The 14,245-nt window shown below is 36.7% G+C and overlaps 1 protein-coding gene across 2 annotated transcripts in view; it reads left to right on the top strand.

Annotated features, from left to right (window-relative positions):
* LOC149570597 (fibrillin protein 5 homolog) overlaps positions 1-14,245 on the top strand; it is a 119,186-nt gene that overhangs the window by 79,092 nt on the left and 25,849 nt on the right. Inside the window, exons 4-6 of one of the 2 annotated variants that reach the window (XM_089823175.1) lie at positions 10,516-10,560; positions 10,925-11,015; positions 11,121-11,221. In XM_089823175.1, coding sequence (XP_089679301.1) covers positions 10,516-10,560; positions 10,925-11,015; positions 11,121-11,221 — 237 coding nt within the window. The remainder of the gene's footprint in view (positions 1-10,515; positions 10,561-10,924; positions 11,016-11,120; positions 11,222-14,245) is intronic. The other variant, XM_089823176.1, reaches the window with a different exon arrangement.

Genomic DNA, 14,245 nt, shown 5'->3' with positions numbered 1-14,245 from the left:
AGCAATGAACCTAGAAAATGAGTAGAAGACAAAAAAGAAGAAGAAGAGTAGTTCGTCTGATTCAAATGACGATGCATCTTCAGAAGAGGAGAGCAGTGATGACGAAAAGGATAGCAAGAAGGTCCACGCCCTCCAAAATGATATGATTCGGATGATGAAAGAATTCAAGAACATGCAGAAGGAGACCAAGGGACATGAGCTATGGTGCACCAAGTGCAAGAAAGAAGGCCATACAAAGGGATCCTGTCCGAAGGACCAATTTTGTGAGATTTTCCAGATCATGAGACATTCCACAAAGGAATGCCCTTTCAATCTGAAAACACGAGGTCCTCAGCAAGTGTTTCTAACACAGGAGGCTTCCGCGTCAAGAGGGAGTGGAAACACTAGTACGGAAGGTGCCACATCAGGAGGGTACAGAAATAATCGGCGAGGACAAAACAAGAACAATGCAAACAATAACAATAACAATAACAATGGTAGCCGAAGTCGAATTCAATACGATGCAAACGGTCGACCGATGGTTCAATGCCAAGCATGTAATTTGTGGGGCCACTTTGCTCGAGACTATACAATGGCAAGCAGACCAAAATTATTATGCAGATGGTGTGGACCCGACAATCACGAAGATGCCAAGTGCCCAAAATCTAGAGTAAATTTGATCACCATCAAGACGGATGAAGAGGAGGTTTTGACAATCACTCGGAAGCAAGCAAAACTATACCCTGACCCAACGAAAGAAAAGAAGAGACTAGAGGAAGCACGAGCAGAAATCAAGAAAGCAATGCAGGCGGAGAAAACACATCTAAAGGACACTACTGGTACCTCAGCAAGGAACTACGCAAAACAGAATATAGTACGAAAAATATTGCAAACTGAAGTACCTTTCAAATTAAGTGACCTGCTGCTCTCAATGCCTCAAATCTGATCGGCACTCACAAACATCACTCCAACTGCTAAACTACCAAGAGAACACGGAAGGGAGCAGGAAAGTGGAGCAAGTATAGCGGACAGAAGGGAGAAGGAAAGTGGCACAAGTGCAAACAATCCAATGCTACTAGCCCTCACAGTCGGACGGCATCCGGTGGTCATCGAGGTGAGAATTCTGGGAACTATTCTGGTAGACACGATTGTGGACGGAGGGTTTGGTGTGAATGTGTTACCAGAGGATACTTGGAAGAGGTTGGGACAGCCGACATTGTGGCCACCTACATTCCAATTATTAATGACGGACCAACACGAGATCAAACCGTTGGGAGTCCTGATGGCACAGCCGGTGACTATCAAAACACAACCGTTCTTGCTCGACTTCGTCGTCATGAGGATATGATGCCATTTTGGGCCGAGGATGGCTCATACAAGCAAAGGTTAAGCATGATTGGAAGAAGAATACTCTATCAATGGAGCGCAGAGGCAAAGCATTCATAATTAACCTGCACACACAAATGGTAGGTGAGGAGGCAGCATCATTAGACTCAGAAGGTGAAAGCGAGAATGATGACGAGGGGAAGAAGAGAATGGAACCTAATGAAGAGGGAGTATTGAGACTGGAAGGAGGGTCGGATGAGCACGACCTAGACTTGTTGAATGGCCTTTTACCACTAGCAAATGGAGGATTACGAGTTCTTTCCGAGTTGTAATATGTTAAGGGTTGACGAAAGTGAGAAAGAAGAGAAATGAATATCCGAAGGAATACAAAGAAGCAGAAGAAGGAAAGGCGGTTGGGACTGAAGCTGAAGGGAAGAACATATAGTACGAACCCAGAAAAGGAATGATTCCACCGTACGACCACGTAGAAAGAAAATATTACGTCGAACCAAGGATATAGTAGAAAGGTGTCGGCAACAAGGAAAACACATCATATGGTCTGCATAGGAAAGAATGAGGAAGGGTTTAATAAAAGCTTTAGCATTATGAAATAAAGGTTCTAAAAGAAAGAATACAATTATTGACGGCAAGGAGTGGCAGCTGACGGAAATCATGGTACTGAGTGTCGAGAACGAACTAGGCGATATGGAAAACCGGAGGGAGAGATCGTGTAAGTTAAATAAACTTGATGAGCGACGATTGCAGACACAATGGGCCACGGAGGTGACTCAGAACAAGCGCAAAGTATGGCATTATAGACACCTGCAGGCTGCAACTGAACAAATTCCAACCGGGGCAGCTAGTGTTGAAGTATGATGGACGGAATGAAATCAAACCTGGAAAGTTCAAAGTCAAATGGGTAGGACCATACAAGATACGAGAAGTTGGTGATAACGGGGCGATCAAGTTATGGACGCTCGACGGGAAGGAAGTACCGGGCACGATGAATTGGTCAAAGTAAAAAATCTATCATGAAGGGAATAGTCCCCTATCGACGAACAATTGAAGTAAGAAATTTAAAAAAAAGAAAAAGAAAAAAGAAAGAAAGAAAGAAAAAAGAAAAAACAATTATGCATAGAAGACACTGTACGGCCTTTTAAGAGTTCTAAAAGTGACCATAAGGTACTCATATCAGGAGGAGGGTATGGTCAAGGAAAAAATATATTAATATTCAAAGATTTGAGGACCGTATGGAAAATATATCAAGGAGTTCACAATTCTGTACGGTGTATGGACAATGGATTCAACGTACAGTCCTCTTTTGACATTGTACGCTAACTTCTCAGGGGAATAGGTTGTAAGTACCGTACGGCTCAGAGATTATGTTTTAACTTTGTACGGCCTCCCTACATAGTATTGGCACCATACGGATATTGTCTGAAGAATTCATATTGTCGTTGCCGTATGTCATTTGCTTTGATAGTATATACTATAGACCCCCATGTCCATACGGAAAGTAGTGATTGGGTAATTCCGTAGGGCGTAAGTACAACAAAAGAGAAGAGGCACGACAGAGGTATAAGGCCGTACGTAAGGCAGAGAAGCAACAAATATGACCGTACAAGTTCGCTCGCACTCACCGTGTACAGTATGGGAACTAAACTGAATGCACGAGCAGACTAGGTATGCGTACGGTAATATACATGTGAGTTCTATACGGCGGCAAAGAAAACAGGAAACAAATATAAAAACATAACAGTGTTTTCTGGTTCATAGCATGCAACACAGATCTTGCAGTATGAGTACAAGTTGAGCTCTACAATAAGCATATTTGGATTAAGAACGCCCAGACTGGAAGTTGTGAATTGATGCAATCAGGAAGGCAAGTAGAGGAAGCACATCTGTACAGCGTCCAGGAATAGATACAGAAGAAGGGTGACAGGAGGTTTTCTAAAAAAATTGAAAAAAAAAAGGAGATGATGACAAATAAAAAATATTCAAAATGAGTAACGCATGATGCCAAAGGGAAGGGAAAACATTAGCGATTGCCAAAAATAGTGTCGGATCAGTAGAAAATCACAAAAATAGTGTGTTCCATGCAGTTTTGTGTGGGTTTCGGAGTGCTGATTTGGTCTTGGCGGTGCAAAACATGAACATAAGCAACATCGCAATGAATAGGAATGAGGAACCATAAGAAAATAACTATCCCATAACATGACATCAAAAGGACATAAATTATGAAGAAACATACTCTGGAAACCACAAAGAATCCAAGTGAAGCATCAAGCTCCAGAACTAATTGGAAGAAGGCTAGCTCTGTACACCATTCCCCAATAGTGGTATAGGTAGCTACACCTCCCAACCATATGGAACCTGCAGCCCCACTTTTGTTGTGTTGAAGGAGATAGTGATCTGACCCCAAAGACAAAGTACACTCATCCAAGGCTAACACTCACGCCAAACAAACCAAAGGATTGAAACCAAGATAATGAGACAATGCAATAAAATAGGTCTTGGTTAGACACTCTATGGGATAACTATGCAGGGACTCTAGTGGAGAGTAGGTCGTTTGGCATCAAAAAGCCCAAGCTATATATGGTGTGGAACTCAACTCCCTCGGGAAGTTGTCACAATGTGCCCTCGCAACAGCTTCCACAGAAGACTACAAACGTACAAACACCACGCCCTTGCACTAACGCATTATAGATGTACTGGTTTTCACTTATCATTAAGTTTATTTACCTGTTAGTTTGGTTTTCACTTATTAAAACCTCTTCACATTACCTTGTCGGCCACTTTCAGCCGAGGTACATGAGAGAAGCCACTCCACGTGTCTACCCTACATACCCATGCTCATCCAATGATGAGTGCCTGTAGGCAATGCATTTTCCCAACCCAACCTCAAATGGATAATCTCTCAACTGGCTTAAATCTGGGAGTTTGGGTCTCGCAAGATCCCATCATACACACATGCACATGCACGTGTTCGTATGTGTGCGTAACCATCCACACTAAATTAATGCTAAACAAGGGTTGGATGACAAAACAACAAACACCAAGTGCAAAAACACACTCAACTGAGCTTATTGTTTGGAGTATGGATTCAACACGAACCCCAATGAAAATAAATTGAAAACATTGTCAGATTGGAAACCTAGCATACATTCCAAATCTTCAACCAAAATCAATGCGAAAAAATACCCAAGAAAACTGGGCAGCACACAAAATGAGGCGATGCAAAAATCGCTCAAAAATGAAGGTTTTTGAAAATCGATGAAATTAAAACTTCTTTTTCAAATGGGGGTAAAGCATCCAAAAATCCAATAAAAATAAAATTCCAAGTTTGTAGGCAAAAACAGCCAGCATAACAGTATGAACTTCCAAATTAAAACACATAAAAAGCCTTAATTACTCATTCCCGCCCAACCAGGCCAAATTAACTTATGAAAATGAAGGGGAACACTAGTTCTCATCCTCCAACTATAAAGCAATCAAAAACAGAAATAAAAACGATCCAAAACTATTAGAATGGAAAGGCCCTACCTCACAGCCAAATGGATTAAGACAAGAACAGGCACCACAAAATAATGAAGATGCCAATAGTGATAAAACGTTCGACAAAGGAGGAGTTTCCCGCTCCAAATGCAACGTGCCTAATCTCTCATCAATCACACGAGCATAGCTCTCACAACTAACAAATCTCTAAATTGGTCACAAAGGGTTTTGGAGGATTTGCTCCAAAATTCTCAATTCAAATGTGAGAAATGCGAATTATTTGACTTTTTGGGCCATATATGAACTTTTAAACAAAGTGACATATAAAAGGAAAAAGGAATAACATAAATAACTAAATCCATTTTTAACCCAGCTAAATCAGGTAATGCCAATTATATGGAATTCAACTACAACAAATTTGCCGGTAATATACAATAAATTTAAATCAAATATAAAATCCCCTAAACATGAAAATGCAACAACTTAATAATTTTCGCGACCATTGCGGACTTTAAATGCACTGACACTTCTCTAGTCTAGTCACAAATGCATAATGAATCCGGATTTACCAAATTACCGGAGGGTTTAGTTATTTAATTAAACAAGATACGTTGCCCACACAGGGACAACATTGGCTTAGTATGAATAGCCGAATCACGAACTCCATGTGCCACTTCCAGGTTTATAAGTCTTGCACAATAAATAACCCAATCAAGTGTAGATGCACGATTATAATATAGCCAAAGCAACAGTATGCAAAATTGTAGAAATAATCATTTAATTAATTTCATTAAAATAACCTATTTAAATCATTCATTTGCACCATAATAAAAGTTTACTGCAATAACGATATAAATATTTGTAGCACAAGCACATTAACCATAATCCAATAAGGTTCATCATGTAACCATAAACAAAGTTTAAAACCAAATACAAAACAACCAGATATTATCATAAAGCATCATGTCACATCACTAGCATCATCATGCAAATATGATCAAATTGAACACTGCAGCATCTAACATCTATCAGCTATGATACTCGCTATCAAAACAATGTCAAATCATCGAAGCATCTCAAATGCACATAAACATGAATATTGTGAAGTGTCACCAAAAAAAATGGACCATGATACGGAATGCAAACAGGGGAGGTACTACACAACATCTTTGAGGCACCAACGTTCTGAATATTACAACTTCACCAACCTTCTAAATGTTACAACTTCCTTTTACAAATCTTTTTGCTCACCGAGACTTCTCTAATTTCCAGACTTTTTACAACACTTTTCACTCAATCTTGATGACTGTTAAAAATTAGATAAAATAAAATCAATCTCAGATTTTATAATGATATTTTCTAATTTTTCAATACCACTCAAGAGTCAAAACTTGATGCAGTCACAGTCAGAGAGACCTTAAAGAGATCTGTTTAAACACATAGCTAGAATTACACAACAGAAGCAACAAGGAAAATGATAGAACCAATCAAGATCAGCCTTTAATTATCTGGAAATCAATTACAACCAGTCTGCAGACTTGCAGTCATACATGTCAGGTAAGCAGGCCTGATTACATTAAAAAACCTTAAATCCAAAGCTATACAATTTCTAATTACCAACAACTTACTAGCTACAAGAGAGATCCATCACAATTCCTTATAAAGACTTCGCGACTCACAGGTCAGCCCAAGAAGGATTACATTCTCCAAGAACAGGAAAACATATTACAAATATAGGAGTGGACCCAAATTACTTATAACTCTCCACATAAGCTATGAAAACTGTTGTGGTCCAATATATGTCCACAAGTGATCCAAACACATCGAGATATGTGCCAACCAACATCACCAATTGGGAAATAGGATTGCAAGATCACAGATCATGCACAAGTCAAAAAACTGTCAAGAACAACAGCAACCCAAGAAGAATCTGAAATAAGTCGAACAAATCATGACCAAATGATGTGGGAACCTGGGAAAAGATCTGACACTCAGACTAGAACACATCCCGAGCTGTGCAATCCAAAGCACTAAGAACTAAAGGATTGACTCCTGAATCACTAAACAGGAACAAACAATAAACCAAAAAACAAACATGTTTTTGGTTGATGCAAGATTGCCAAGAACCCAAGATCCTCCTTCAAAACTACTCTCAGATCTTAAAAACTGAATGAACTATACTTGATAATTTTCTAAAATTCTTTATACCTGCAGTCTCATAATCACCACCTGCTTTTCATCACAGTTCGATATGACACACACACACACACACTACCTTCAGTTCCTGTCATCAAATCTTACTTTCCTTTGAATGACTAGTTTGCAAGTCAGAAACTGTTTTCAAAATAGTTACAAGTTACAACTGAAACAGTTGACAATTGGTTGGCAGTTACAACCAAACCTTTAACAAAAAGATCTAGCGAAGCCTTATCGCAGAAGAAGAATGTATCCAACCTTTTTCTGCATCGCTGAATAAGGATACATCTAATCTTGTTTCCAGTGGTGATCAACAAGAAGGTTTGCAGTTATTAACTGCTATACAGGTGGCAATCAGTTGGAACTGAAAACAAAACTAATCCAACCAACACTTCATTTACTCCTTACACATGTGATTCATAAATAGTTCGATCTGAACATGATAGTGGATTACAGAGATTGTCTCCACACTACAATGCACAGATGTACACAATATAAATCAGATCAAATACTATGCAGAATCAAATATGTTTGCGAACTTTTCATACAGCAATATCAAACTCTGTCCAATATCAATACATATTGAAGGTAAAAACATCATTACTTTTGCTCTATATCCAATGTTTGTCTTGCTGTCATTCATTATTAATATTGGTCTTAAAATGTAGGAACTTATCAACACAATATACATACAAGCAATTGAAAATTCCAATTCAAGTAAAGCTGATGACTGCAACCTTCATCCTCAAACTGATCTGTTTGTTAAATTCAACATCAATTTATTACTAGAGGAGTATTGATATCATCTTCTTTGTACAAGTAATTGATGGGTTCAACATAAGATATGTGCAATCATATGGGCAGTCAAGCAAAAACATACACACCCAAGTCATTGCAACCATTGTAGCCAATGTGTGCCATACATCCATTTATTGTTGAGATCTTCATCCATGTGCAGCCTCTAATTATCTGCATTGGAATAAGCAAACTGCTGATAGAAAGATAATGCTCACCAAGGATAGGGCAAGATTTGATAGTCTCTTTTAAAGTCCATCTTTCAAGCTTGCAAAAATTTGTTGCTGCTAGATCACTCTACAAAAATATAAAATCTCCATACCATTGAGAGGGTTTCACTCACGCAGAACATTTGGTTGCAAGTACTTGATCAAGAGCGCAGTATCCATTCAAATTGAAAAGGTGTGGACTTTGTTGACAACTCTAGTTTATGGAAGAGGGAAAGCATGCACTGACAAATATGCAAATAACCTTACAGCATTCATAACCTTAAGCAACTTCATATTTTTTCCGTCACTTCGTATCAGAATGGGCAGTTTGACTGAATCATCATCTGTGAAGGTAATTTTTAACAGTAAAACCTTCAGGCGCCCATTCAAAAACTAGGAGATCATCTGAATGGACTATCTTTTTTTAATTGTGCAGAGTTGGGAGGAAAAGATTCCTTTCAGCAATTAAGAATTTAAGACGATAGACTTCAAAACTTCTAATGAGATTTCATCTCAGAAAATGTCAGCAACAATGAAACTTCGAAGATCAATTCGACAACAGAGAAACTAGAGTGAACAGCATAGTGCATGTGATACATGAAAACACATGTATTAAATACTATAAAAGTGGTAAGAAACCAATGAGTGCTAAGTGGACCACTCATTCTCATGAGAGATGGGTTTTTTCAAACCACTACTCATGGAACTTGGGTCAATGAGTTTGACTCAAAACTACACTGTTGAATGCTGATAGGAACATCATATTAGGAAACCTTTCAAAAAACTTCAACTAAATGAGATTATATCAACAAATGGATATGATTAACCAATTGGTATCAAATCTGGGAAAATTTGTATGAAACCACGTAAACAACAAATTCTATATCATTTAAGAGCTGAAGTGTCCTTACATAGAACAGTTTTTTAACTTTTTAATGTTATGCAGAAATCATGAGTCCAGCAATCACATGCCCATAAATATAAACAACTGACATATTACAGAAATGCATCAGCCATTCTTTGCATGGAATCTGACGAAAGAAATCCTGATTCCCAGCAAATTAGTGTCATCAATGGTAATGCTGAATTCATTGAAGATATCTTGACATTATCATATTTTTATTATGTCGATAAATTCAAATTGTGAAATGTTGCCTTGTCGAAGCTAAGGAATCATTCCTTAATTAGTAATCAATAACCAAATATGCAATCTAGACAGTTTCTGTTTACAGGGCATGTACAAAGTTGTGCTTGATCTCATACACAGGCCTCCAAAACCTTAAAGTTTTCTTAAACATTCCTCCAAATTTTTTGATTTGTAAATTAAAGTAAAATCAAAGACAATGTTTATTGTTGTTTTAATGGGTTAGCGTATTCTCCCTTTGGTAGTCTATTTTTATAAATTTGTTTGTGTTTTATAAGGAAGATCTCAGTTCTAGTGTCAAAGTATGGTAGAGTTAAAAAAGAATGCCCAGTGTATGCATTTAAAAATAAATCTCATAAGCTTATACCACATTTTGAGAATGAAAAAATCGAATGCTCTTGGAAGTATCCCATTTTGAGTTGTTCTGAAACGAAGGTGTATGGTAGCTTAATCATCACATTCCCTAGTCGGTTGGATTGGGTTGGATTGACTCTTGATCTTCCATTGCTCTTCTGTGTATTTGTAAAGTAGTGAATAGAAAAAGATTCTTATAAACTAATAATTATATGCCAAACTCTTCTGAAACAATTTAAACAATGAATATCCTGAAAAGAGGAGAAAACAAACACATGTTTGGAAATTTGTAAAATGTATTTACTGAATGGGAAGGAAAGCTTGTGGATGGAACACCAAGCAATATTATTTCTACTTTCTTTAGATAAGTTAAAACTCATATGTGTTTTGAATATAACAAAGGATGTTGCTAATATAAAAAATTAGATCTATGTGATAAAATATTTCCAACATCTTACCATTGTTTAGGAAATGCAAAAACATTCACGTCAGGTCTTTCATGCACACCACAGATAATATTGTGAGATCACTTTTTTATATCTTGGATATTCATTTTTTTATTAGGTTTTGAGAAATTTTCTCTCTCTATTATATGAATGAATTGTAAAGATTTAACTCTTCTAATATCTGTTATGCTTAGCATGTCTCTGCTCTCATTGATTGACTTTAGCTACTATCTTGTGGATAAAATAAAATTTGTTTAAGCAGTAAACTTTGTGTTTTTTCTTTCTTTTCTCAGTTATCATAACATAGAGCAGATATAGAACAATAAATTTATCTAACATGAAAAAAGGCATCACGTTTAATTAATGAAGGATATTGGTTCTTTGTCTGGGAACATGTTATTGAAGAAATAAGAGGTTCTAAAGAAAATCAGAGTTTGTCCATGGAAAATTACTCAGAACACTTACAATGGGTATGCTTCAGTAGACACCATAGGATATCTTGAAATTGTTACAAATGCTTTTTATCACACTTTATTCTAATGGGACTTTATTGGGATTTGGCTATCCACAGGATGCTACAGCTAACAAGAAGCAGCAGATCTTGGGATTGATTGAGGTAGCATATTAATATGAAAAATGTTATATATCCAAGCAGCGGGAAACTTTTATGTAGTATTGACCCTATATTTTATCATTTTCTACTGGTTGAACTGCTATCGTTTGCCTGAATTTTTAAAACATGAAAAAATTCAATATTAATTTGTGTTGTCATAATAATTAATAATGGAAAATTTTATTTGTATTTAATAGCTTCAGGTATTATTTTGCAGTGAGTACTGAATACTTGACTATACCTATGATTATGAGTATGGCAGTTATCGTAGTTCTTATACTTATTTCAATAAGTGGTATGTCCCACATGCATGTTTAATTTTATTCAAAATCCTATTCAATTTAGTATTTGGATTGTGTATCTCCAGGCATTAGAGGCATGCAATCCCACAACCAAACCTGTTGATTCACCCTTTCTATCTGGCTTTTGGTCGCTTCTTTACACTGCTCCTACAGATGGTAATCATGCTTTTTTTAGCATCCACTTAATTTTCTTTCCATTTCTTATCATTTGATTTATTTTTGGAGCATGATCTTACATATGTTTATTGATGCACTGCACAGAAGAAAAGGTGGACAAGTATGCAGGAACTGAGGAAGGCCCCTTTCTTGCAAGGTTGAAACCTTTGTCCCTTGGTACAGTAAGGCAGACTGCAAGTTTTCAGGTTAAAATCATACTATATGACTCAGGGAAATCAAGACTATCTTAGGTTGAAGTAGACACTTTGGATCTCGTTCATATTTAAGTCCTTTAAAAAGAAAATCTAAGAAATTTAACATATATACTTGTTGGACAAATTGGTCTTGATGTCAAAAAGAAATGCTTCAAGCAGACAAAAAACTGATTCAGCCTAGTATTGATTATCTCTGAAAACTAAAAACATAACCTTTTCAATTGCTTCTAAACTAGCTTTGACAAACTTCTACTTTTGCCACACTTTATGCCACAGCCATGCACTTCCACAGTCTAACTTGCACTACTAATCTTGAACCCCTACCCTACTTATATACAAGATCACTAGTCACACATCGGCTTATCCGATCAACAATCTTCAAGAGAAAGGAAACATATTCCAAACCAATAGGTCAGGACCTAAATCACATGAATAGCCCCCTTATGAATACATCGCACCTTGCAAACTTACTTGCAACATAAAACAATGTGCCAACATGCATCGCAAGCCGTGAATCTCCACCACAAACCAAATCTTGCCAACCTAGTTGTTAGAACAGCGAAGTCAGAATAGGACCGCAGCAATATTAAGATAACAGTATCAGGAAACATCTAAACATGATACAAACCTAGACATAGGAAGTCCACAATGCCTAGATCATGCCATAAGGATAGCATAAGAAAACTAATCAACTGGATCGATTGCAAGTTGTTGAGAAACTATAGCGTCGGTCAGAATTCAATGAAATATCAATTAGCAGAATATATGTGTATGTGTGTGCATGTATATCAAACTATCAGTTCACCATGTGCATTGATATACATCCACACACACACATTGATATGAACTACTCTGTTATAAAACTCTTTGAGATTTTTCCTTGAAATTAATCTGATCAAATCAAGTATGAAATTTGATTATATTTCTCTTAAAATCAGGTTGCAAATTCCTGATTATTTCGATCTTGAATGCATTTATATGGATCGAGCAAATGATCTTATTTACTCATCAGATCAAGGGGCTAAATGATTATCTTATTGCACATTAACATGCTCGATAATCATAAGGCATACTAGTTAACTTGATGTATGATCACACCTGATCATAATCAGGTCATTTGAATTAATTAAGTTTAGACATCGTGTCTCTTCAATGAGACTCTTCACTTAATTGTCATGTTTGTTCATGATTAAGCCCCTTGAGTACTATATTTATGTTGACCGATTGTAAGAGGAAAGACATTGAAATTGATAAATGATTATGTCTCTGCAGATCGGGACATCAAGACCAGTGATCGAATTGTAGTCGGACTTAACTCACAGATTTCAGTGTTGATTTGATTCATATCCATTATGTTTTGATTATCACCTGCAAGATAAATATAGATTAGTATTCCCTAAATCTGCAAATAACCATTGCCATCACAGTCTAATCATAAGTTTAAATTGTAGCAGTCAAAGGACTATGATTCATGGTATGTAGTGAAAGGCCTTTATGCGAATGCATAAACCATAAATGAACATCTGGAATGCTATTCCTTAAAACTGAAGCATGGGCAACTGATATTCTCATCAAGCTAGAGTGAAGTTTGTGCAGTTCTTTGAGACAAGCTTGGAATTGTGGAAAATGTAGTCCTTACTGAGAGGGAGTCTCAACATCAGTGATTTCTTGAGATATACCTTAATGCATTCTTCTCTGAGAAAAATTTGAGGTATCAACTCTTGCTTTACACTCTTCTATGCGAGAAAGAAGTTTGAGGTGAAAATCCTTATTCCACCCTTTGGGAGTAGCTATGGTAGATCCACCCTTTGATATGGCTCATGGTGGATGTCATGTGTGTGACACCGTGACAACACCACGTGAGCGAATTTGTGGTGACTTCATGCAAACTTTTGATGTCATGTGAGTGACTCCATCACTTTATGGGCCCCCTTGTGTACATTATTGAAAGGTGACAATCTTTCTGATAATATACACTTGTATTAAACATTGTAAGGTGACGACTTTACAATGTTCACTATCATGACGAGTATTATACTGAGTTGATATTCATGGAAATGTCTTGATAGTTAATATCTCTTGAACTAATTGATCGATATCATGCTGACTTGATATCTTTTGTAGAGCAATATGGTCTTAATGAGATAATCATGGTGGACATTACGTGACGTAATGTCCATGGACATGCCATGACATGTTATGGTAGACATCATTCCACGTGGTGTTAGTACACATACCATAACTAGGATATGCATATATCATGCTGATTTGATATTTTGTATACTCCTTGATATCACGTGTTAGGTGATATCTAAACCTATTCCCTAGTTAAGAGGAAGTGTTGAGAAATTATAGCATCGGTCAGAATTCAAAGAAATATCAATTAGCAGAATATATGTGTATGTGTGTGCATGTATATCAGTTCACCATGTGCATTGATATGCCTTCACACACATACAAATTGATATGATCTACTCTATTATAAAACTCTGATATTTTTCCTTGAAATTAATCTGATCGAATCAAGTATGAATATTTGATTATCTTTCTCCTAAAATCAGGTTTCAAATTCCCGACTATTTCGATCTTAAATACATTTATATGGATTGAGCAAATGATCCTATTTACTCATCATATTGGAGGGCTAAATGATTATCTTATTGCACATTAACATGCTCGATAATCACAGGGCTTACTAGTTCACTTGATGTATGACCACACCTGATCATAATCGGGTCATTTGAATTAGTTAAGTTTAGACATCGTGTCTCTTTGATGAGACTCTTCACTCAAATTGTCATGTATGTTCGTGATTAAGCCCCTTGAATACTATATTTATGCCAACCGATTGTAAGAGGAAAGACATCGAAATTGATAAATGATTATATCTCTGCAGATCGAGACATCAAGACCAGTGACTGAATCGTATTCAAACTTAACTCACAGATTTCAGTATTGATTTGATTCATATCTATTATGTTCTAATTATCACGTGGAAGATAAATATAGATCAGT

The sequence above is a fragment of the Cupressus sempervirens genome, chromosome 3 (genome assembly GCF_028749045.1).
Source record: "Cupressus sempervirens isolate cs-2001-9-10 chromosome 3, ASM2874904v1, whole genome shotgun sequence".
Lineage (NCBI taxonomy): Eukaryota > Viridiplantae > Streptophyta > Pinopsida > Cupressales > Cupressaceae > Cupressus > Cupressus sempervirens.
This window is presented reverse-complemented; position numbering and strand designations above follow the sequence as displayed.